Source organism: Gobio gobio (genome assembly GCF_949357685.1).
Source record: "Gobio gobio genome assembly, chromosome: 6".
Lineage (NCBI taxonomy): Eukaryota > Metazoa > Chordata > Actinopteri > Cypriniformes > Gobionidae > Gobio > Gobio gobio.
In genome coordinates, this window is record NC_137102.1 from 12,259,805 (window position 1) to 12,286,627 (window position 26,823).

Here is a 26,823-nt window from a genome sequence, read left to right on the forward strand (position 1 = left end):
CCCCAGCCCATGTCTGGCTCACATCAGTGCAGTGGCAGGTGCTAGCTTCTCATTAGCCGTCAATGCGCATTAAAGACAGGCCTGTCTCTGCAGCTGAGCCTGCGTGCGTGACAGCAGCGGCGAGAGACTCGTGCCTCCTGTAAATCAGATACTTCACGGGGAACGGCAGTTGCCAGGACTCCATTAGCATGGGAGAAGGTGGTACTTTACTGTTGATCTCGCATGCTTTCATTGAAGAAGTGAAGCTATACTAATATGTCTGGGTAATATTGATATATACAGGAAAGATGGGTTTGTTTGCATGTGTTGCATGTGTAGGGGTGTCATGAACCTGTTTTTAAGTGGGGCAAGTAGGACAACCCAAAATGATAATCTGGTTGGATAATTGTTAAGCATGTAAGGAGACCTAAATTACATATACAATGCAATTGAAATGATAGTTTATCTATTAAACTAAACTTTCTAATCAACATAACCACTTATTACCTTCCCTAGCCAGCAATCATTCTGCAGCGAGAGGTGAAAACTTGTTTTACCCTCCTCCTCCCCAGCTCCACCTGTAGATCTGCTAGGGGTCTTCTCTAATTTTCTTGCAGCATCTTGTTTCCTTAAAGGGGGTCTAATGCTATTTCATGCATTCTGACTTATTTACATTTTTAAAGAGTTCTCATGCTAAACATGGACAAAAAAAATAAAATAAAAAACACAGATGGAGTATTTCTGTGCCAAATACACTCCTTCAAGATTTGAACAAGTTTCAGAATTTTTTTTCCAAGTATGGCCCTGAATGACATCATAAAGGGTGAAATTCCTTGTATGGGCACACATCAACCAGAGCAAGGGCACGTCACGCTTTGTACGGATTACGGAAGCCGTCAGCAGCGCTGTCATTTTGTTTTTAGACCACAAAATAAACAATGTCAATAAAGAAATGTGTTTCTGGTTGTGAGGGAAAGATAACTTTCAGCTTCCCAAATAACCCAGCGTTAAGGAAACAGTGGATGCAGTTTGTTTTTCCGGAGTTCTGCAAGTGTGTTTGTTTGTTCCCTGTCACGACTCGAAACCGCAGGCGGTGAGTGAAACTGCATCAAATGTCTGCGTTTTGTTGGCAATCGGCATGTAAGTGCATATAATGTAAACAAAACGAATGTATAGTGAATCGAAAATTATCCAGGGACAATGCCATGATGTATTGTGTGTGTGTGTGTGTGCTCATGACTCTTTAGCTCTGCCCACTGCACGCCTCCACGAGTTCGGCTGTTTTTGGAAAGTATCGGTACAGCGTATCTGTCTTTTATAAATATGATAAAACTAAAGATTCTTCTGAGATATCAAGAAAGTAAAGCTACTCAAGATTAACATGAGACTGGCTGAAACTGTGTGCGTTATGTACCCTTTAAGTATGGTTGTTCTTTGTATTTGCTCAGCAGCAACATAGCATTGTCCGGCAAAATCAAGCAAACAAGTACATTACATGTGCCATGCCAATGAGATGTCATGCCTGAAGTGTACGATAAAATGTATACAACACTTTTTAGTTACAATTAATGTGCAGGATTATTACTTTTTTTGGTTAAAAAAAATCTGACAAAAAAAATTAAACATTCAGTTTGAATGGGCATGATGCTTCTGGGCTTGCACATCTCTACTAAGCTCCACTGGTCAAGTGAATGGTGATGAATTACAATCAGTGTTAATGCATTAGGATTCTCACACTTACTTGTGAGCTCTGATAATTCTCTCAATAATGGCATCACCAATCTTGTTGTAAACAAGTTTGTTATCGGCACAGCTGATGAAGAACTGGTTCTGAAACAAAATAATGAAACAGGAACGATCAATTCAGTTTATCAGGCATGTTACAGAGTCAGGTGAATACTTGCATATTTTACTTCTGCTTGGCCGCAACTTGGGCAAATAATGGCACATTTCTGTAATCGTGTACGTTATTTATATATGGCAAGAATTTTAGACAGTGTTTAGACATCGTGTTCCTCTCGAATTAAATCATGTCCTCAGAAACAGAGCTAAAGAAAATTATTTTATTTTTATTTTGTCATTTCTATTATTATTCTTTTAAAATACATTTTCAACTGTATACATTTTATTTATTCGTTTTTACTTATTGAATATCCAAGACATGGTTCTTCTAGAATTTCCACAGAATCATTCCTGGCACCTCCCTCGATATGCTCTGATAACCGCTGCTGTTTGCAATTCATCAATAATATGAAGCAACTGAAATGTCAACAGTGTTTTATAACATAACTACAATGGTTGTCAACACATTTGAGGCGTATCAGTGAATGCACAGAGAGCGTGAAAGTGGGTGATTGTGTACCTCAATGTAGATGAAGTGCTTGCTCTTGGCAATGACCTGAATATAGGCATTATGAATGGACTCCTCGTGGTGCTTGATTCCCGCCGACCAGTCTGCTGCTGACCGCAGAACCTGAGAGACCATTTACATTTATGGGCATTTTATAGCCATTTATAGCAAAGCTACTTAGTGTTCATTCAAGGCATCCATTTTTTTATCAGCAAGCATATGCATGTTTCTGGAAATCAAACCCATGATATTCCTGACATCATGCTCTAATAGTTACATGTACAGCAAATGATGCTTTCTCACCTGGACTTTGGTCTGGACAGAGTCTGGCACTTGGTACTTCAGATCATTGCCTGTGCTGTGGGATTTGGGCAGTAGAAACGGGTAGGAGAGTGATCTGTACTTTGGCTTCATTATCTAAAGGAGCAAAAAGTCTTTATTGTGACAGAACCGAATAATGCTTCATCAAAGTTATATAGAAGAAGTTCACAAAGGGAATTCAGAAACCTGTCAAGCATAAACAAAGTTTAAATTGTGCGGGTCATGGCCCAAGCACAGGGGTGTTAAATCTCTCACCTTGGTGAAGTTCCAGCGTTGTATAAAGTGCCTTGCCACATCCCTGGCTGCTTTCCCATGCACCACTGAGGAGATGTCATGCCAGGGCATTCTGGGGGTTGTGTATCTGTCAATAAAATCTATAGTCGAGCACAGTGTTAAAAAGCAGGATCGTAAACATCTGAAATGCATTAAAAAGACAGCGTTTAACAACACAATTAACCTTGGATAACCTGGATTAATGATCATTGAAATAAGGAGAAAACAAAAGGTGCCCGGCAGTAAACGTGTGGCTCACCATCAAAAGGCTTGTCTAGCTGAACCCAGTCTTTGTAGACAAAGTTGCAGTAGTCTTTGCCATGCCAGAAACGAGTGTTTCCCGTCAGCTCTCCCACTCCTGTCTGAAGACTGTGCACTGAGCCACTCTCTGCACACACAAGATATACAAAACTGATCAAAACACAAAAGATATTTTTGTAATAAATGACAGTTACTTTCAAATCTACAAAAGAAAAAAGAGTTTTCTTCATTAAGAGAGAAACCAAAGGCATACTGTACACAAATACACAAAGGCTATGAAATAAGTATGAAAGATAAAATAAAAATAAGTAAATATACAAAAGAGCATAAAATAAAATAGTGTTTGAATGGAAACAAAATAAAGTTTTTATTTTTTAGCAGGAGAGCTAAAACAATCTCTTTTTTTGACATTTTGGTTAAAAATAAATGTTTATTGTATAATAATGCTTATTTTTCAGATTACAGATCTGTTTACAAATAATTAAATGACTGACATCAGACCAAACAAACACATTTGGAACATTATTTTCCATGTCAAACATGCAATACATTGATAGCCAATGCATATGTCATAATATTTTTGATTTATCCACAGTAAAAGGATCACAACATAATCTAAAACTGAATAATTAGTGGGAAACAAAGGATTGGTTATCTTAACAGCAAATGAATGTGACTTTGGTGTAAGAATCAGGGAAAAAAATAAATCTACGCTAAGGTCAAAGTAATTTCATCAAAGCATATCTCTGATGTCTAGTCTTAAGCCAGTCTCAAATACACTTAATCCTCTCTCAGACAGGCTACAATCCGATCTATACGTGTGTCTTCCTATGGCATACTATGGCAGGGAGAACAAACAGAGAGAGCTAAACGAAGAAAACGATGGGGCACTCATTCTAGTTCTAGGGTGTCTAGAACAACACCTACAGTACTATCAGCCAGAGAGGATAAGCATCACTGCACAACCAACAGAGTGGGAAAATATAGAGACAAGATCCACACTGACTGACACTGACAAGTAACAAAATATTAATAGTAAAAAATAAAAAATTACCTTTTTGCCTGATTTACTGACCCTGACAGTCTAGAGATATAACAGAATTTGGATTGGGAATATTTTATTTTATATATATATTATATGATGTCATTTTTATCTGGTTCCAGAGTAGTTACATGGCATTTACAGCTCACGTGATTTGTTAAAAAGGATTGGGATGTGGAACTGATTTACGTCCATGAGCAAAACAATCCAGTCCAAACCCATATTGTAACTACTGTGAATTGAAAAAAAAAAGAAGAAAAAAAGTGACCAGTACATGGAAGAAATGCAGCACGAGGGTGTGTAAAAAAATGACAGAACTTTAATGTTTCAGTGAACTATCCCTTTAAAAAGGTCCCATGACATGAAATTTTCATTTTATGAGGGTTTTCAACATTAATGTGAGTTCCCCTAGCCTGAATATTGTCCCCAAGTGGCTAGAAATTTTGATCGGTGTAAACCGAGTTCTGGCTGTCTCTCTCTGCCTCTCTCTCTGCCTCTGCCTCAGACGAGCTGATCTTGAATGTTCCTGTTATGACGTCATAACAGGAACGGTTACCTCCCTTTCCTCCGCCCAGAGAATTTGGCACGCCCATGCGAGCGCCATGTTTGTTTGTCCTCGAGAAATCATGGCTTGTGGAGTGAATGCTGGCAGTTTCTCAGTGTTTGGATGATTTCTAATGTGTTGCTAATTATTCAAGTTCACACAGAACTTTATTATTCGTGCACACGCTGCGGCTTCTCTCTTTCCCGACAGAACAGTGTTTTCTATCTTGTGAGTCAGTGTTTTTGTACGTCCTCGTCGCGTCTATCTGTTCTAAAATGTGCATACAATCGTGAGTTTCTGCACAACATCGGCAGAGCCACATCTTTAGAGATAAACCTCACGCACGCCAAAGCTCGGGCTGCACTGACCGGTCGGCCTTCAACATCACCGACCCCCAGTACTGCATCTCGCCCACAGCGGAGGCACCATACGCGGTGCGAGATTAAGCAGAAGGGGGCTAGGCTAGCCAGCTATCCCCAGAATAAACTGGATTACATTCGATTACTGCGCTGTTGTGTCTGTTTGCGCTGTGTACTTCCCATTGACGCTTTTCATATGATAGGAAAATATCTAAAAATAATGCTATAATCAACACTTACTCGTAACTCGTTTATCTGGACAGCTGTAATGGTACATTACATGTGTTACAAAGTTGGTAGAATAAGGAGGAAGACAGGCTCGGTGTGACTGAGAACTCTCAGATACAAACTAAATAAACTTGCGCTAACAGCGCTCTTCCAACTCAGTAGTTACAATATAACTTTGTTAGCAATCTCTCCGTCTCTGGTCCACTAGTGTTGTCCGGTTCGCGAACAAAATGTTCTTTTGAACCGGTTCTTTTTAGTGAACCGGTCGAACCAGTTCACCAAATCGGACTGAATCGTTCTAAACGGTTCGCATCTCGAGTCAGCGCTGATCCATCATTTACTAAAGTTACTAACTTTCTGACATGAGTGACAGTCCCTCCGACTAGAAATAAACTAATAACCTGAACTATATTAGCCTGGATGCCAGCCGAATTTAGCCCCGCCCACAAAATTTTTTGCTCGGGCAATTCGGTCTGGACTCGCTCCATAGAGGAGGAATTATGCCCGAACAGAAACTGTTCGGACCAATGAAATCATCAGGGCGGGCTTTAGACGATGATGGACAGATGATCAACAGTAACGTAATCATCCACGTCATCGAAGGCTCTTGGGTTGAATTTGCTCTTATCCTAAACAGAGAACTTGTTCGTGTATGCATTCACCTTCACTATTTCTCTCAGAAACGATGATCGTGTTGGTAAGTACTCTGTGTATCCTTAAATTATTTTATTACTGGCAAAGATCGTTTACACTCATCTTTTTCTTGTAACGTTACTTAATCCAGCGTGCGTGCAGACAGGGTTTACAAGTGTTTTTGCAATGTCGCGCACAATTGCTACTCAAAACTATAGCCCAAAACAATAACTTTCCGGGGGGTTCTCCGGAAAAAAATGGCGTTTAGTTGGCAAAATATGTTATTTTGGCAAGGTTGCCTGCTAAAATTCGCATTCCTGGGTTTATATAATCACATAATTGGGGTCGCTTCAACCCGCGGACATGGAGAAAAACACATACTTGGTAACACAGTGCAGTTGAGTGTAGACCTCGTTAAACCACGCCCCCTCCGCTACAAGATCTAATACTCATTTCAAATGCAAAGATGTCAGCCTATCACAACAGTGAGCGTTTTTACTGAAGTCTCACAGCAGACACGCCCCTTGAAACAGGGCATTCAGCCAGAGGGCAAACATCAGTATAGAAAAAATGCCTTTTATTTCTAAATTATGACACTTTATGATGTAAAAATCATACTAACTAGGGGTGCTCCGATTGATCGGCAACCGATCTCGATCGGTCGATAATCGCTTTGGGATGATTGATCGGCGGTCTCTAAAAAGGCCGATCTCATGAACCGATCTCATGCTGACGACACATAAAACCCGCACCTGCCGTGAGAGCTAGGGCATGACAAGCAGCGACACCGTCTCATTCTCTTTCCAGCGCGGGTAAAACAATTATAATGCTGAAGGTGAGGTACAATTCATATTTCTATATTAAATAACTTACGCAGTCATTTGAAAACTTTCTGTGGGACGTAAGTTCACAAACAGCGCGCGTGAATCACCACGTGCGCGCGCTCTCTCCCTCCCTTTCAAAATGCTCAAATGGCTTCACATCATCGCATCGCATGTGCACTAAAATCGAGCTGCACAGTTGACACAGGATTTGCCACGTAGCACAATCGAGGCAGTGTCGCATCGTCACTAAAGTTTATATTTGCATTTATTTTTAAGTCTTGCCAGTGTTCAAACCGCTCAGCACTCGCGCGCACACACACGCCATCTCACAAAAAGCTTGCGAGTACAAATTGCGCTGAAATGGTCAGATACACACAAATGTATGTACTAAATGACCCTCTTGACGAGTATGCACGTAAACCCCGTCGTGACTCGAGAGTGAATGTTAACGTTTGTGCAGCTGCATGTGTGCAGCTGCATTAACTGAGTCAGAGATCTTGACTCAGTTAATTTAGAGTTAGTTTCATTTCTACAAATGGTGCAAACTCTGCAAGATTATAGATAAAAGATTGCCATTCCCCTGCCATTCTGTGATCAGCAGTGATCGGCAATCGGCAGATCATGATCTTGGTGATCGGTAATCGGTGATAGGCCCCAAAAATGCTGATCGGAGCATCTCTAATTCTAACAATACAAGTACACCTCAGAATACATTATAAAATAAAATAAAAAATCCGTGCCATGGGACCTTTAAGAATAATTGTTTTGGTTGTTAAGGTCACAAAGGAATTAATCATTAGCAGATTTGGAGAACATCACAGAAATTAACCAAACATAGTTTGTATTGTGGCTGCAGTTTCTGAAGGTTAGTCCCAGTAGAATCTCTTACTGTTCGTGCTGTCGATGCTATTGACGCTGTCAGCATGGTGAAGGCCACGGTGGATGTGATGGTACAGGCTGAAACGTGTCTTGCGGGTGCGACCGATGCCTTTTAGTTTGGGCAGGTCCACTGAGTCACCAACCATCGACCGGCTGCTGTTTCCACTGGAGGACACTTTTTTCCTGGGTGTGGATGAATCCAGTCCCTGAGTCCCAAAACAGACATAATTCCACCTCATTATAACAAGCAGAAACCTCTAAATCACAGTCTTTCATTTCGGACTTCAAAGCCAAAAAAGTAAGTTAGGCGTGTCATCCATGGGTGTGGCACAAATAATGCAGACAAATAAAGCATGTTTGTATGGACACGATGAAGCTGTCTCTAACCTGCTCTATGGCCTGTGCAACAGAACGTGTTACACTTCCTACATCTGTCAGTCGATGCTCAATGTCATCCCAGCGGCCATACGCCAGGTCAATTCCCCCAACAAAAGCAACTGATTGGTCGATGACTACAATCTTCTCGTGGTGTGCCCATAAGTAGACAGAGGAGGACATGTGATCAGGGTGTCTCATCACCTTAAGAGGGAGGAAGAGTTATGATTAACAAGATGTCACGAGATATGCAAAAGCAGACAAAAGTCACACACAGCTTACCTTTATGTTTGGGTGAAGGTGCATTAGTGTTCTTTTGCTGTATTCACTATTGATGCCGAGTGCCAGCTCCACTTCCTTATACAGCATAACAAAGATCCTCACTCCTTGTTGCTAAAAGTAAATAAATAAATCAAAAGTGGAAGTAAACACACTGATGAGCCAAAACATGACCAGGCACATCTTAGGAGATGATCATCTCCTAACAAAACCACATATTAAGGTCTGGTAAATTAGATGGTAAACAAACAACTGGTATCTCTGAAACAGCCAAGCTTATGGGTTGCTCCCGGTCAGCACTGGTGAGAATTTACTGACAGTACTCCAAGGAGGGACACAAACCAGCAGCAGGGTGTTGGTCACCCAATGCTCATCGTAAAAAAAAAGACTTGTTTGGTAGAGCCAACAGAAGATCTACTGTGGCACAAGTCACACAAAATGCTAATGATGGTTATGGGAGGAATGTGTCACAACACACAGTGCATCACACACTGCTGTGTATGGGGCTGTGTAGCCACAGACCAATCAGAGTGCCTATGATGACCCCTGTCCACCATTGAAAGTGCATACGATGGGCACGCAAGCGCTGAAACTGGACCTTGGAGCAGTAGAAGAAGGACACCTGGTCAGATGATTCCAGTTTTCTTTTACATCATGGTGATGACTGTGTACCTGGGGAAGTGATGGCCCCAGGATGCACTGTGGGATGACAACAAGGGGAGTGTGATGCTCTAAGAAATGTTCTGCTGGGTCTGGATAATGCATCCTGCCACACTGCACACATCGTTCAGGAATGGTTTGAGGAACATGATGAAGAGTTCAAGGTGTTGCCCTGATCTCCAAATTCCCCAGATCTCAATCCTGTGGGATGTGCTTGACCAACAAGTTTGATCCACAGTGGCTCCACCTTGCAACCTGCATGACTTGATGGATCTGCTGCTAACATCTTGGTGCCAGATAGTGTCCATGTCTCGGCGGGTCGGCACTGTTTTGGCAGCACGCGGAGGACCGACAGCATATTTGGCATATCGTAATGTTTTGGCTCATCGGTATAAGTTAATAAAGTAAATAAATAAGTTAATAAATAAGTAAATGAGTTATTAAATAAAAATAACCTTACTTTGAAACTGGACAAGCATCTTTGTATTCCACTTCACATTCATGTTAAATTGTTAGCATGGCACCAGGGACAAAAGCACCGAGTAATGTCAAGAGGACTTACAGCCTTGCGTTTCAAAGTGCAGTCAAGCCTCCAGCGATTTCCTTCCACCACAGGCCTCTTCAGAAAGATCTCAGGGCTCAGCCTGCACATTACAAACACAATCATATAGCAGACACAACATACTGCAGCAAAAGCACACCTCCTTTAAAGTCTACATGAAATCAAAATGGACACAGCTTACTTTCTTAATACACATTCCTGGTCTTATTGTGCACATCATTATTATTAAAATAAATAAAATTTATTGAAATGATATAATTTCATTAAAAAAGTTAAATAATGTATATAAAATATAATTGCTTTGCTGAAAATAGGCTCGTTTTCCAACTCCCCCAGAGGTAAACAGTTGAGTTTTACCGTTTTCTAATCCATTCAGATGATCTCCGGGTCTGGCGGTAGCACTTTTAGCATAGCTTAGCATACATCATTGAATCTGATTAGACCGTTAGCATCTCACTCAAAAATGACCAAAGAGTTTTGATATTTTTCCTTTTTAAAACTTGACTCTTCTGTAGTTACATTGTGGCCGATATGGCTAGGAACTATACTCTCATTCCTGCGTAATAATCAAGGAACTTTGCTGCTGTACCATGGGTGCACAGGCACAATGATATTACACAGCGCCTGAAAATAGTCCCCAGCACACTCTCTGTGCAAGCAGGTTGTCACGTTGGTGCATAATATCATTGCGCCTGCTACACCCATGGTACGGCAGCAAAGTTCCTTGATTATTACGCAGGAATGAGAGTATAGTCATTCGCAACTTCATTTACGTCTTAGTGCACGATGTAACTAAAGAAGAGTCAAGCTTTAAATAGGAAAAATATTGAAACTTTGGTAATTTTTTTGAGCAATATGCTAACGGTCTAATCAGATTCAATGATCTATGCTAAGCTATGCTAAAAATGCTACCACCAGACCCAGAGATCGGCTGAATGGATTCGAAAACGGTAAAACTCAACTGTTTAACTGTAGGGGAGATGGAAAATGAGCCTATTTTCAAAAAAAAGTGGAGTGTTTCTTGAAGATACAACTAAGAGTCAAGGGTTTTTGTTTTAAACAGGAATAGTTGTAAATCATAATTAACTGCAAACTGTAAATGCCAATTAAAAAAAATGTCATGCAGACTTAAATCCATATTTGAATATTTCATATTCTACAAGTACAACTTCATCAAAAACACACATTCAAATAGCCAATAATTTCTCATATAACCACCCACTCCCTCACACACACAGATCAGACTATTGACTATATTCCAGGAGTGATATTTCTGAAATAAGGAAGGCTGAAACTCGACACTAGTGAAGTGAGAGATACCAGTCTTGCTGTATAACATACACCTCCTACTCTGAGCCCCTGAACCTCTGCCACAGATTCTGCATGTAGGCACGTAATGTCTACAGCAACACTCCTACAGATCACTACCACACAAAATACCATTTCATATCAGATTAAAGAGTACATTTTTCATTCATAGAAGATCATATTCAATCCAGCCTTGTTTTCTGTCAAAGTTTGACAGTTAACTGTGACTCTTTTCTTGCATAAACATTTGACACCTAAAAAAAACTGAACCACTAGACTATTCCAATTTAAACTTATACAAAGAACTATGAAGGAGTTAGAATGTTTTTCTTGTTTTTTTTTTCCTGGTCATGATTTGTCTCACTTAAATGAGCATTGACTGCCACCGGTGCCCCCTCAAACAAATACATGCATGTCATGTGCTTCCTCCAATCACAGCTGATATGCACACACACACAACTACGCATATTTTAGGTTAATTTCCCAGAAAAATGTAAACATAGTGACTCTGAACTTATCAAAACATTGTTCTGTTTGTTGAAGCGATCTGTCCAGCCCACGATAGCAACATTGACTCAACAAATAGTGTGAGTTGGGCCGAGACCATCTGTCTGCCTGAACATGTTGTTTTCTTCTTGGAGGGTAAACAGTGAGTACATACCACCAGTCTGTAATGAAGATCTCCTCTTTGGCCTCCTCCAGTGCATTTGCAACATCCTCCATGTAGGTTTTGCCATTCACATACCTGGACAATTGAATTTATTTTTCTTAGATATCACAGAGTAAAGGGTCAAATAAAAAGCCAAATGGAAAGTTTATTGAAAAATGAAAATTCTGTCATTGTTTAAATCACCCTCATGTCATTAAAATGCTGTATAACAACATTGGACCCCATTGTCTTTCACAGCATGTACTACAAAAAAACAACAACATTATGACCTGAAAGTCATACAGGTATGAAACTAAATGAGGGAGAGTAAATGATGCGGTTATTTTGGGGTGAACTCTTAGATGAAATATACCATTTAGAGGGTATGTTCTCCTCCTCCCTGGCAAAAGATCCGAAGCGGTGGGTCCTTAAAAAGGCCTTCCCATGTTTCCGGACAAAGCTTTCAATGGACTGACCCCACCACCGTGCATGTCTGTAGCTGTTAAATTTCAGAACTAGTTTCCTACACAAGACACAAAAACAAACACAATTTGTCTACAAGCTGAGAGAGACCCTTTTAAGTGACATTACATTTTTATGACTAAGTGAACACACCTGGACAGGTTCTCAATGCTCACTCCATGCTTGGTCTCTGTCTGTTTGGAGTCCATTTTGATGCTGAACTCATTGTCCACCAGAAGGACAAATGAAATGGCACCAGTGTCCAGCTTCATGTACAGCAGAAAAGAGTCCTTCACAACAAGCCACCTAAACAGAGAGCACAAAAGAATTCATAATTAGACACCTAAAGTATGCTTGTCTAAAGCATTATTATACAGAGAGCGGTGGAAGTCAGCGATACAGTGTCAGTTTAATCAGAGAACGAAAGTAGCACGGTATCAGTGGAGCAGAGATAAACAGCTTGCTAGACTCAAAGAGAATGTACGGTGTGTGTATGTGTGTGTGTTCGCTCTATCTGAATTGTGTATTTCACAGATAACATTGCTTTAAAGAGTCTCACAAATGTTAAAGCTCAAAGTAAAGAGCACAGCCTCACTGCATGAATGCTTTACCTCACATACAATAATTACCTCTTGGACCAGCGGTAGCAGACTTCATTGCGGCCACAGCAGTTCATGCCTGGGATACGGTGACCTCCTGACCTTTTATAAACAATGCCTTCTCTGAAAGATACAGGTTTGTATGAGCGAGTTAAAAGGGTGAGTATCATAAAATACATTACAAATATTGTGTCATTTCAGATGATAAATAAGATTATAGATTATATGTTTCAAAAGATTAAACATTTTAGGAGCATCAAATTTTTTCATTGCGACATTTTCATGACAAGCACTTCCCCTCCCAAATTCTCATGACTTCTGGTATGTAAACATCATGGGAACATTTGTGATTTGTCAAGCATCCAGAAAAAACATCCTGACACATTATGGTACTTTGTGCTTAACAAGCTTAGTTGAAACTACTGTTACAAATGTAAAAACAAATGAATGCCAATCAATATTAAATTAATCCAGAGAAATCCTAAATAAACAAAGTTTAATTTACTTTATGCCAGGGCCGTAACCTCCATAGACATTGAGGGGGACAAGTCCCACCCAATAATTATAAATGGCCAAATTGTCCCCCCCAATATTTGAAACTATTGCACTGCTCTCCTGCACTCTATTCATGATTTTACAGCGCTCTGTATGTTAGGATGACAAAAAGTTTTAAAAGTTACATGTTTAGTCTGGTCTGCCTCAGGTCTAACTGCGCTCGTCAATGTCAAAATGATTGCGATGGCCAATTAAATCAAAGTAGGCGGGGTTTATGTTCTCTTTTGGCTCATGCACAGTCTTCACACAGACAAGCGTGTCAATATATCGCTTAATGTCATTACGGGGATATCTATTCTTTCCGGTGAAAACATAAAACAAAATGCACACAAGCGTGCCCATGCTCTTAATATACAATCATTGAACATCTTCGATTTTAATGAAGAAACAACAAAAACTAGAACCTGTAACCTTCGACATGGTTTACACAAATTCTACCACCAGACCACTAAGGAATTCAAATGTTAAATGCAGATCTATGTATTTATTCACCAACGGGAAGAATCTCAAGACTAACGATATATTTGAAGCAAATTAATGCAAATATTATTTGCAAATAGTCCCAAAAATGATAATTTCCCAACTAGCATTAGACCTAGAATTTTGTTCACTGTTCTGTTTCTTTATAAAAATAACAAAATTGGTCCCCCCCAATGTTCAAGACATGGTTACGGCCTTGCTTTATGCAATATATTTCACCTTAAAATGATAAAACAAATGACCAGTGTGAGGCAATAAAGTAAAAAGAGTGTCTCCTCACAAGCCTTTAGGGCCCAAGTCCTGGATGAAGGACAACTGGCTTACATCAATAAACTCCATCTGGAAAAGAGAAACAATTCTGCTTAAAACCAGTGAGACAGAAATGCAGCTTCATTTAAAAGAAGTTACACTAAATCCTCAACTATATTGACCCTCGGAGGGTATTAAAGAGGAAGAGAGGGAACGAAGGAAGGAATTTGAGAGAATTACGGATGTCCTTGATTAAAGCCGTTGGAAAAGCACTGAGCTGAGAGAAAGAGCTGCACATTAACACGCTCAGGACACACAGTCTCCATCTGTAATATCGATCCTCACGCTGATGCTTCATTTAAGATAACTCAACATGAGCTCCATCAGGGCCTGAACTCCCTAATCAAGTGTGAGCTTACGGTGGCGTGATATTTTCGGTACATTGCCATCCTCAGCAGCTTGTTTAGGTAGTCTTCCAGTTGTTTCTGCAAAAAGAAAACACACATGTTAGTTGCTTTTAAAAGTTTGATTCTGTTGCACCAGTTCTGGATAATAGTAAATCTCAGAAAATAAAAATGGAATTCAAAGTCTCCAAAATATTTTTGAAATATTAAATCTAACTGTCAATTATTTTACCAATGTAAATGTACTTTAAATATCTAATCTATACTAACATATAGCATATATAAGCATTACATAATGTTTCTTAATGTTATTAATAAAAGTAGTTATTTATTAAGAATATACAGTATATTCTGAGGCATATATAAATTGTCGCAATTTTTATTGGTGTCTATATGCTGCAATTCACAAGTGCTACTAAGCTGAACGTCCTGCTTGTGAATATTAATTATGAAAGTGAAGCCTTAATGTACTGGCTGAAAGAAACTCAGGCCATTGAAAAAGTCAGCAGAATTTAGCTTTACTCAACAGCTGGACACTTACAAATTACATCAGTAGATTATGAGAATATTCTCATGTGACTCACATTTAGATATGACAATCAGTGTATTGTTATACACGCTCAGATACCACTAAAACATGTTAATGACGTTGTGTGGGATAGACCTGACCACAGACTCACACGCCTTGTGATGATGCAGATTACATCATGCTCAAAATTGTCTGTAAACGTATGTGTATATATTACTATATATGTGTATACATTATTTTACCATTGTAACTATTATGTGTCAATCCTAAACTGAACAAAATAAAAGCAAAAAAAAAAAAAAAAAAAAAAAAAAAAAAAAAAATTGTCTGTAAACACTTCCTGTCATGGGTTGGTGATGCAGTAAGCATGTTGGAGTGACTCACCCTCCGACTCGACACTTGCTCCTCTCTTGCCAACTCGTCCCTGCCTCCCCGAGGCAGTGCAGGCATCTGCCTCACCTCGCTCCTCTTTACGCTCTTCCTTCTCTCAGTATGGCTAAAAGACAGAGATATCATAGTCTGAGAGAAAAACAAGGAATAACAATAGCAAAAGAGTGAATGGCGAGAATGAATAGCCATGAAATCTGAGAAAAGCTAAACAAAATGGAAGAGAACAGGGGAGAAGAAGAGAAAGAAAAATAAATCAGATACTTAGAAAAAAAAATCTACAGGAAAAAGGGAGTGTAGAGGGAGTGAGAAGAATAGCTTCTATAAGAATGAGAAGAGTATTAACTGATCTGCCTCCTTTACTCGTGGTATTAAGAGCCGTCTAGGGCCATTGAATCACAAGTGGTCATGCGAGACGCATTACCGCTTACACCAAGTAGTAACATGGATCTCTAATGCATCTCCTGTAACCATTTGTGATCAGGAGTGAATTTCAAACAGCATTTTTGAGAGCTGAATAGGCACAGTGAGAAGAGAACGCTACTCAGAGTCATTCCAAATGAAAGGGAGCGACTGAATCCGTTCAGGAAGGTATTTCTCACAAGGCTGTTAGAGTAAGGTAGAAGAAAGTAGCTTGCGGATTTATAATCATGTGATCCTGAGTGGAGCATTCTCATGATTTAACTTAAAATCTGAGGTAATTTATTTGAGATAAACATGAAAAGATTTCCCTTCCCGTCTATGTTATTAAATGCCATATTAACAATCAATACACAAGCTGAAATAAACTTGAATTAAAGACACATGAATTAAAGGCATGATGTTACTATAATCTTAACTATAAACATTATTTTTGCTGATATGTTATGAAAGTAGCCTACTTATTAAAAAAAATAACGTGTAGAGTGTTTCAGATAGCCACATATTTACTACAATTCAAGTGTTTGGGGTCTGCAAGATTTTTTTAATGTTTATGAATGAAGTTTCTCATGCTCACCAAGGATGCTTTTATTTGTGGAACATAGGGATGTGACGGTGAGGAAATTTTCCCACCGGTTAATTGATGTGTGACAACACCGGTAATACCGGTATCACCGGCGGAGGCTTTTAAATCACTAATTCTATCTAACCGAAAGTAACATGCACACGACCGCTCTGAACTGAAAACGCGCCAGTGCGCACACACCGTGAATGACCGCTCGTCTGTAAATGCGCGCTCTGTGAGGCCATGGGTGCGTCTCAATCAGTTCCCTAGTTCAGTAGTCAGGGCACTGATCTAGCATTGATCAGTCTATGATTGAGATGCACGCCATGAATGCACACTGTTAGTTCGTCCGTAAAGCCTCGTTTATACTCGACGCGCCCGCACGAGCGCGAGGGTGCGCGCGGCAAAAATAAATCCGCGCAGCAGCGTAGCGCGGAGGCTCGCGCTGCGGAGCCAGGCGAAAGTAAACAATGCGCGCTCTGTGCGGCCGTGCACATTTTACTTTCGGTTTTTAATTAGCGCCAATTCGGCTGCGGGTTGCTTGAATTGTGGGTTCATTAGCCTATTATTTTTAATGAAAAACACAACAACAAAACAAATGACAAACTCCCTTAAATAGGCGCTTTTACGTTTCGCTTTGAAACCAAATCTTCCGCGATCATCTCAGTCAGCTCCTCACTCTTAAATCTGATGAATGACTCCTGCCGCTGCCGAGACTCACGGTCGGATCCTGCTTTATTAAGCAGACACGTTCAGTTTTTATTTGTATTGTCTGTTCTCTAACTGAAGTAAATTATTTTATTACTATAAAAAAAAAAAAAAAAAGACGGTGGGCGGTGCCACGGTGGGCAAGTGATGTAACCGGTGTGGAGTCTGGACACCGGTAACACCGGCAACACCGACTATCGTAGCAAGCCTAGTGGAACACGGCGACTTTTTGGGACTTTAGCTTATTCCCCGTATCCCCCAGAGTTAGATAAGTCCATACATACCATTCTCATCTCCGTGTGTGCCATAACTCTGTCTGACGCATCCACCGCTAGCCTAGCTTAGCACAAAGACTGGAGGTAAATGGCTCCAGCTAGCCTACTGCTCAATAAGTGACAAAATAATGCCAACATTTTCCTATTTACATGTTGTGATGTCTATAGTTACATCGTGTACTAAGACCGACAGAAAATGAAAAGTTGCAATTTTCTAGACCGATATGGTTAGGAACTATTCTCTCATTCCTGCGTAATGATCAAGGAACTTTGTATAGTACCATGGGTGCAGCGGCGCAATGATATTACGCAGCACCTGAAAATAGGCTAACTTTCGTCACCATAACCAACGTGACAACCTGCTTGCACAGAGAGCGTGCTGGGGACTATTTTCAGGCGCTGCGTAAAATCATTGCGCCTGCCACACAGTTCCTTGATCATTACGCAGGAATGATAGTATAGTTCCTAAAACTCATCTCAACTTAAAGCTCATCTTTTCTCTATCTTCAGTAAATAATTATTTTTCTCTCTACTTCTCTGCCTTCAAGTGATCTCACACTTTTCATTTTATGTTATATGACTTCTTTATTGTATTTAATGTTCTCTTTGATTCTATAACTTCTTATGTTAATAATCTGTAGTTGTTTGTTGTCTCCATCTGCTTGTTTATTTGTAATAATGAGCAGGCTGGCTGTAATTGTGATTGTCATTTGATTGTACTACATTGTGAAGCGACCTTGGGTTCTTGAAAGGCGCTATAAAAAATAAACATATTATTATTATAGCCATATCGGTGTAGAAAATAGCAACTTTTCATTTTCCTTCGGTCTTAGTACACGATGTAACTATACACATCACAACATGTAAATAGGAAAATGTTGGCGTTATTTTGTCACTTATTGAGCAGTAGGCTAGCTGGAGCCGTTTACCTCCAGTCTTTGTGCTAAGCTAGGCTAGTCAGACAGAGTTATGGCACACACAGAAATGAGAATGGTATGTATGGACTTATCTAACTCTGGGGGATACAGTGAATAAGCTAAAGGCTAAAGTCCCAAAAAGTCGGCGTGTTCCTTAAAAAAAAAAATGAAATAGTAATATCGTCAAATGTTATTACAAATTTAAATAACGGTCTTCAATTTTTATATTTTTTTAAACTACAATTTATTCCTGTGATGACAAAGCGGAGTTTTCAGCATCATTACTCCGGTCTTCAATGTCACTTGATCCTTCAAAAATCATCCTGATAAGCCAATTTGCAGCTCAATAAATATTTCTTATTATTATCAATGTTGAAAACACTTGTGCTGCTTAATATGTTTGTGGAAAGTCTGATATATATTTTTCAATATTGTAATATAAAAGTATTTACGGTCACTTTTTATCAGTTTGACTGCATGCAGCAACTGCATGAGAAAAACAAATAGTAAAAAAAAAAAAACAGCTTTTTAATAAACTATTTTCATTAATAATTATTTATTTAGGTTCATCCAAAAAAAAATCATTGAAAGTTTTAAACACTTTTTTGCACAACTGCTGATTGATAGATAAGCAGTCTTTTTATATTGTCCAGTGTGTATGTAGCATTTATACTACAAATGCGATGTGGTCATTTGCATTTGCAAATGTGGTTTGTGTGAACTTCTTACAAAATGTTTTGCATTTAGTCCAACAGTTAACTTAGTGAGTTTATCTGTAGGGTGAGGGTCTGACCTTCGGGTGGGCAGTGGGATCCTCATGAGGGTCTTATATCGCAGGAGCTCTCTGTGCAGATCCATGAAGTGCTTTTCTTTTCTCTTGACTATCCAGGTGAAGTTCCCATGTTTGAGCTCTATCTTAAACACGGATGGCATTGCCTGTGGACACAGCAGTGATGTGAGACCTACGACATCTTTCAACATTTTAACTAGTGTACTCTCCACCGACCTTGGACACGCCTCTGTGTTTGGAGATTTTGAAGCGGTCTGGGGCCCTGGTGAAGCGTTCCACATCTAGGATCTTGGCTGTGATGGGGGCAGAGATCAGGTACACCTGTGCTTCGGTCTCTTTAAAGCCAACTGTCCCGTACACGGCAGAGAAAGGGATACAGGAAGCTCCTGTAGGAAAACAACAGTGCGGTCTGAGGCATGCCTGCAGGGAATGCGAGCTCCAGATTGCGTGTGCGCTGAATACTTGTTGTGACGTGCCTCATCATGTCACACAGTTGTCCTCACGTCACTCCCTTTTACACAAGTCCCCCCTAGCCCAGATCCCTGATTAGACAGAACTATTGTAACTCTTTATCACTTCCTGAATTAAAAATTATGGGCAAAACAAATCCTATTTCTCCAGTTTCACTTGTACTACTAAACTAAATAAATAGATGTATTCTGCACACTGATTGCAAATCTTAATTAATTTAATAAAGACTTTCGGTCATGTGACCTTAATCAGGCATCGTTTTCAAACAGGAAGTTTAAGTAATAATAATAATAGCCAATCACATACCAGGACAGAAAAAGTGCACTACACACTATACTTCCAATGACAGAAAATAATGAATACCAAAGGGTAATACCTGAAGTGTTGAACTCACTGTCCACCTCTTCAGGTTCCTCCTCAGCATCTGATAACCCCAGTTCCCTGGTGTCCAGGTTCTCCACAGTGTCACTCATGTTTGCTTTTATCCGATTGAGTTCCTTCTTATAGGCTCACATTCAGCACTCTTCAGCCTGAAAGGCCAGCATTGCCTGTTTGAACACACAAAGACACACATGACATGTCCAGTCAATACCGTAAAAATATGGTTCTCAGCTACTGTAGAAAGAAAAAACAATACTAAATATCATCAAAATATAATAACTAACCAAATAATCATGCATAATTAGAATTGCAAACTAAGTTTCGCAACTTCTAAAAAAGGAAGGAGAATCTTTTGCTGGCGATGTCAAGTTTTATGCATCCAATCAAGTTTTTGGATCAAAATCATCTGTGACTTTTCAGAAGCTAAAATTAGTTTTAGACGGGTTGTGTGACATGCACTCATTTTTGAAAATGAATAATGAATATTAAATACTGATTTACTAGTAAATTAATCATTGCCTGCCAAGTGCATAAAATACTGAAATTCAATTTCGTATGATAAACATCTCCAGTACCGTGTTGTCCAATTTTACTGGATGTTTAATTCTGGGTCCTGAAGCAAAACCAGCTCCAATCTAATTACATTTGATTAGTTTGTAAAGCAAACCAATGTTTTTTTTTCAGATTCTTTTTCCATTCAGAAATTAACATGCGTCTTATTTCCATTGTGTTTGGTACATTTATGTAACATCATAATGTAATTAAATGTTCTTTAGTCTTTAAAAACCTTTGTAAAATAATGATATTATATTATACACCAATCAGGCATAACATTAAGTGATTAACACTGATTGTCTCTTCATCACAGCACCTGTCAAAACTGCAGTTCTTGTGGGGTGTTCCCGGTCTGCAGTGGTCAGTATCTATCGAAAGTGGTCCAAGGAAGGAACAAGGGTGAACCGGCGACAGGGTCATCATGGGGGCATGCGGGGAGCGAAGGCTGGCCCGTGTGGTCCAATCAAACAGACGAGCTACTGTAGCTCAAATTGCTCGAAGTTAATGCTGGTTCTGATAGAAAGGTGTCAGAATACACTGTGCATCGCAGTTTGTGGCATATGGGGCTGCGTAGCCACAGACCAGTCAGGGTGCCCATGCTGACCCCTGTCCACCGCTGAAAGCGCCAACAGTGGGCACGTGAGCATCAGAACTGGACCACGGAGCAATGGAAGAAGGTGACCTGGTCTGATGAATCACATTTTCTTTTACATCATGTGGATGGCCGGGTGCGCGTGCGTCGCTTACCTGGGGAACACATGGCATCAGGATGCACTATGGGAAGAAGGCAACCCGGCAGAGGCGGTGTGATGATTTGGGCAATGTTCTGCTGGGAAACTGCCATCCATGTGGATAGTTCTTTGACACGTACCACCTACCTAATTGCTTTGTTGCAGACTATGTACAGCCTTTCATGGAAACGTGTTCCCTGGTGGCTGTGGCCTATCAGCAGATTAATGTGCCCTGCCACAAAGCAAAAATGGGTCATGAATGGTTTAAGGTGCAACGAGTTTGAGGTGTTGACTTGGCCTCCAAACTGCCCAGATCTCAATCCAATCAAGCATATGTGGGATGTGCTGCACAAACAAGTCCGATCCATGGAGGCCTCACCCTGCAACTTACAGGACTTAAAGGATCTGCTGCTAACATCTTGGTGGCAGATACCACAGCACACCTTCAGGGGTCTAGTGGAGTCCATGCCTCGACGGGTCAGGGCTGTTTTGGCAGCAAAAGGGGCACCAACACAATACAACACATAATATTATGCCTGATCTGGGTGTATAATGTACTTTTATTCAACAAGGACACAATTAATTTGAAAATAAAATCTTTTGAACTTTCTATTAATTCGAAAAAAAATCACGTTTTTTTAAGCAGTACAATTGCTTCAACATTGATAATAGTAAGAAATGTTTCTTGAGCACCAGATCAGCATATTGACACTGAAGACTGGACACTGGAGTAATGACTGCTGACAATTCAGCTTTGGAAAACTTTAAAAAACAGAAAGGTTATTTTAAATTGTAATAATATCTCACAATATTTACTGTTTTACTGTATTTTTGATCAAATAAATGCAGCCTTTGGGCATAAAAGAGAATGGGTGATGCATTTTGCAAATGGTGCAGTCTTGGCATAGAATGACTGATCCATGCTAACCAGCCAAACATTGACCCCCTAGTTTGCTCATTTCTATTTAAAACATTTCCTCTTTCAATCAGGCCAAAGGTCAGAGGTTAAATGTCTTCTCTTGTAGAGCATGGGTTCCCTTCAGTGAATATTATTCTAATAATACACACAAGTTCAGGTCAGTGTCATTCTCACACAAAAACAGCAATTAAAAAAGGAGGCCAACATCCTGTTTTCTGCAATATCACTGGGAGCAAAACCAAGAAAATTCCCCAAACCCCAAAACAGTTCAGGAATCAGTGATAATTGTTTTCAGAAATACAAAATCCAAGAAGCTGTTCACTGCTCATGCCTTAATATTCCTTTAACATTAGTTAGTGGCATAACCGAGAGGTTGAAGAACATGAATTCAGATCTCTGAAGTTGATAGGATTGGTGACCCACCTGAAACTATAAATACAGTCACCATAAAGTGGGAATGCCACAACAGAGTGATCATAAGCCACTGAAACCATTAAACATAGTGCAAAATCGTCACCAAAACAGTTCATAATTTATGTGTAGGAGTGCTTCAATAGCTCGATAATTGCAGATGTGGGTTTTGTGTCTAAAATAGAGAGTTCCATGAAGGAAACAATATAGAGCAACACGGTATAAAGTACAAAGGCAAAAAGAATGAGTCAAAAATATTAAAGAAAAATGCTGAAACTTGGCAGCTGAGTCAACGCTTATTACGAACAAAACACAATTCACATCGACAAGTTCACTGAAACAAATGGAACCACCAACACTATTCTTCCAAGCCTTTCACAGAACATAAAGTCAACATTTGTGTTCTTAAAACAAAAATATCATTATTAGAGAAAATAAGAGGAAACACAGAGCTGCTCTCGATTTCTCTCACAAAGACTTCAGTTGCTTTTGCTTTCCTATAGACTGCAGTAGTTTTGCTGCCAAGTGCATGTTCTCTCTGTAACTACCCAACAAAACCTTCTATTAAACATAATGGAACATTTTCTCCTCTCATTGGCTGGTTGCAGTGGGCTGCAGAGTACAGAATCTACAGATACAAGCTGGTCTATTCAGTTTGATCGCATAATGGCAATTTAAAACATGTGAAAGAGAAATAATGCATGTTAGAGAGAAGCTGAAACGTCTAAACTTCCCAACTTACATAAGACGAGTCTAACAGTGCGAGGTGTGGCTCTTTGGAAAATCTGAACTCGATATGACGTAACCGTTTCCAGTCCAGCTACCTTTGGAAGCCTCTGTTTAACTCGGAGAAACAAACTCAGTCCTTCAATCCTCTCTCATAGTAGGCAGAAAGTCCTGAAAACCATTCCCAAACAAAGAGACAACACTGGTCTGTTTCAAATCATCTCACAATATTTATTTAGCAAATTCTTCACAACAATGTCATCGTTTTTTCCGAAACTTTCTTTCAGTTAATGTGAAATTGGAATTCTGTTCATTTTCTCAGTGTACGTTCCTGGTCTTTCTGTAAACGATTGATCGCTACAAATGGTTTCAAATGCGGAAAAAATTTCTGTAATATCAAATCTAAACTTCCTTTTTCAGCTGACATCCTTTTGGCTCCTCTGGTTATATAGTAGCCATTATTTTAGAAAGCTCCAATTAAAAATTGACATTCCAATTTACCTCGATCAAATCAATTACAGCCCTAAATTTCCCACAGAAATACCACACATAACAAATTTTCTGTCTATGGTCACCGTGTTTACTATAAATATACAGGACGGTCTAGTGGGTAGTGTAAACAATAGTGGTACTGGTAGAGAGGTTACTAATGGAAGGAAGGACTTATTCATTCTCTCTGTGTTGGTGAACATGACTGTGGTATCTCATGCGTGTCTCCCACCTGTGCACTGACCTTTAGAGGCAGCTTTAAAGAGATGTGCAGGTCAGTGAGGGGGCAATGAATCAGCATCAGCCATCACTCCGTTGGTACAATATTGCATTTTTATGATTCTTTAGATATCTTCTAGCACAAACCTTACAATCTCAGAATGGAGCAGTAAGGGGGCATATTTACGGTTTCAAGAAGATATACAGTCAAACCAAAATGCATTCAGACACTGTTTTCTCACATTATCACAGTTTATTCGCTGTAGTTTAGAAAATGGTAATAAAATATGACAAGAACTCGGAGTTAAACTGTGTCAGAACAAATTAATCTTGATAATGTCTGATAACTTTGATAGAAAGGTATGAAATGGATTACAATCAACCAATCAGCTGTTAAATTTAAGTACACAATTAGAGAATACCAATTTAGGTCAACCAATGTCCAAGCAATGCTTCATTTTGTTCAGTCTGTGGTGTAGAAGGTCGCATTAGCAATTAAAGAAAAACACTTGGTCAAAGGTCAAAGTGTCTGAATTATTTTGGTCCCAAATGTTTATCAGTTTTAATGGTAGTCCACTGTAGGAAGAATTTTTGGGTATAATATAATGTCTTAGTTCACCTTATTTTGCTGTCCTCACTTACATTAATGAACTATAGTGTCCTGCACCCACTAGTAAAAAATTATATCTGTTGTCTGAATAATTTTTGGTTTGACTGTGTATACACACACACACACACACACACACACGATTTAACAGACAAAACTCTGTTCCGTGTATTGTATGGTAGAGGCTAATTCCTCATATGTTTGAAGTTAACCTATTTGAAGCAAACTAAACCCAAAACATATTGAAAAGCAGCCAAACATACAATGACACTAAGCTATTATTTAAAACTATGGGAAATACCATTTACTTCAACCCAGGGAATAGTTTGCCTTCAGTTTGTTCATCAATATGCAAAATGTTTGTCCAGCAGCTCTCTCGAAGAGGAAACAAAATAAAAGCCAGGCCGGCCGTGCAGTGAACTGTAGAAAATAACTGCGCTCTACCTGTTAGACAAGCCAAGCTAATATAACCAATAAACACTTCAACATGCACCCCCACTTTCATTTTCAGTATTGTCTTGATTGCCAAGAACAATAATAAACATTTCTTAAAACAAGAAGAATGTTCTTGATATAGTATATTATACCCAGATATTATATATAGTATATGTTGCGTACTAAACTACAGAAGTACACAGATAACGAGGGGAGAAGAAGTCAGTGAGAATGTTCTGTGGATGGGATATCAGCTGTTGCTTCCTGCCAACAAGTTCCTGCCCATTGTAATTCGTCATGGAGACGAGGAGAGCAAAAAAAATATTATGCAACCACACAGGTTAGAGCTTTACGAGAAACTGTGCTACAGACACTGAAGTCACTCGTGTGTGTGTTGGGGCACGCATGAGACTAAAGAGTTGTGGGAAATATATGCATTGCCATTGTAAGACATGAAGCCACAAACAAAAGTAATCTATTCATCTTTCATATTAAGATGGGCTTTGTGTCATGGAATGGCAGACAGTTTAAAATGTCCTTGCCAACCTGATGTGCAGTTCAGCATGAAGTCTGTTTCATGCTTCTAATGGTGAAAAAAGCCTGATTTTTCTTTTTATCAAGATCTGCTTTCAGAGCAAACGCACTTTGTACCTGAAGGTAATTTATGACAGGACGGTGTTCACTAAACAAATCAGCACTACAGTTGTTCTATCATGTCGTTTTACACATGTCAGAGATAGCATACAGTTCCCAGCAGCTCTGGGTCAGAAGTCTCTTGCATTCTGATTAATGAATGACATGATTGAAGTACAAGAGATAAGTAAACAACAAAGAGGGCCATTTAAAACACTAAATTGTGTACTGCATTATTATTTATAATAAATTGAGTTAAAATGTACTATATATTAAATGTGTATTGTAGTGTACTGTATTCCTGCCCTTTAGCACAGCTGAAAAAAAAACAAGAAAGGGATTTTGGAGCCTGAGCAAAGCCAAGTTGACTTTCCTCTCTCTTGTGCACTGCCACTGGTCACACATTCCACCATGGATACAAAAGCCTCTCACACTGTGGTGTGAGACAGGAGCCAAGGCATATCGGTACCAGAAAGACATTCCCTCTAACTTTGCAAGCTGAGACACAAGTTTGGAGCAGAGAATGAAACAACAAACTGCACAAAGTTTCACTGACCTGCCCTGGTAGACGTGATTCCCACATGATAAATCAGCTGGGCTGTTTGACTCCTACAACAATAAAACACTAACTCATAATTTCGCAGACAGCGTTAAAAGAGTCTCTCTCCTTTTCTGTGACTGCAAACGGACAGACAGGGAGGGCAGTGGAGGGATCAGTCATAGGCCAATGTGTTTCAACGGGGCGGGGCCTTTCCTGGATTCTGAAGTGTCAGTCACAATCGCTCAGCCAATCAAGTTCAGAAAGTCACAATATGCTCCTCCCCTCCTTATCTGTTTTATGCATTCAGACTGACTGATATATCTTCCCATGGAGTAGAAATGTTTGTAATGAGGACATGTTGCTGAGTGATACTGTCATTACCCAGACATTTTTTTGAATTTTTTCACGTCATTACCTTGTTTAGAGCATAAGAAACAAATGGAAAAAAATAAAAACATTCAGAAATATGTTTACATGCTGTAAGTGGACACCAGGACTAATAAAATTACATGAAACAATGGGATTTTTTTTCCCGTTCACCAATACATTTTTAGGTTTCAGGATTTTGTTTAACCAAATTGTCAACTATGACCAAATTGTCAACTATGTCTTGAAAGATATAACGGAATGTATTGATATACCATTTTTTTTTACTTTATGCAATATGTGGGTAAAATGGCCATACATGGGTTTTCCCACCCTCTATTTGTGTTCTTGGAGCAACATGTAATGAAAAAAGAAGTGTATAATGGGCGTAATAGTTGGCAACATTTTCATATCTAATATTTTATAGGAATATTGATGTGTAATTGCTTTCCCTATTCACTTCTTGTCTCCTA

The 26,823-nt window shown here is 39.4% G+C and overlaps 1 protein-coding gene across 1 annotated transcript in view; it reads right to left on the reverse strand.

Annotated features, from left to right (window-relative positions):
• Nucleotides 1–26,139, reverse strand: part of pld1a (phospholipase D1a) — a 39,395-nt gene extending 13,256 nt beyond the window's left edge. Inside the window, exons 1-20 of the mRNA XM_079820533.1 lie at nucleotides 26,000–26,139; nucleotides 19,714–19,885; nucleotides 19,083–19,252; nucleotides 18,870–19,012; nucleotides 15,189–15,300; nucleotides 14,291–14,356; nucleotides 13,903–13,961; nucleotides 12,618–12,710; nucleotides 12,142–12,294; nucleotides 11,900–12,049; nucleotides 11,539–11,622; nucleotides 9,570–9,651; nucleotides 8,351–8,461; nucleotides 8,081–8,272; nucleotides 7,704–7,899; nucleotides 3,183–3,311; nucleotides 2,906–3,024; nucleotides 2,633–2,746; nucleotides 2,342–2,452; nucleotides 1,721–1,809 (exon numbers count right to left, since the gene is read on the reverse strand). Of these exons, the coding sequence (XP_079676659.1) occupies nucleotides 1,721–1,809; nucleotides 2,342–2,452; nucleotides 2,633–2,746; nucleotides 2,906–3,024; nucleotides 3,183–3,311; nucleotides 7,704–7,899; nucleotides 8,081–8,272; nucleotides 8,351–8,461; nucleotides 9,570–9,651; nucleotides 11,539–11,622; nucleotides 11,900–12,049; nucleotides 12,142–12,294; nucleotides 12,618–12,710; nucleotides 13,903–13,961; nucleotides 14,291–14,356; nucleotides 15,189–15,300; nucleotides 18,870–19,012; nucleotides 19,083–19,252; nucleotides 19,714–19,810 (2,270 nt within the window). The 5' untranslated portion in view covers nucleotides 19,811–19,885; nucleotides 26,000–26,139. The remainder of the gene's footprint in view (nucleotides 1–1,720; nucleotides 1,810–2,341; nucleotides 2,453–2,632; nucleotides 2,747–2,905; nucleotides 3,025–3,182; nucleotides 3,312–7,703; nucleotides 7,900–8,080; nucleotides 8,273–8,350; nucleotides 8,462–9,569; nucleotides 9,652–11,538; nucleotides 11,623–11,899; nucleotides 12,050–12,141; nucleotides 12,295–12,617; nucleotides 12,711–13,902; nucleotides 13,962–14,290; nucleotides 14,357–15,188; nucleotides 15,301–18,869; nucleotides 19,013–19,082; nucleotides 19,253–19,713; nucleotides 19,886–25,999) is intronic.
• Nucleotides 26,140–26,823: the final 684 nt, after the last annotated feature.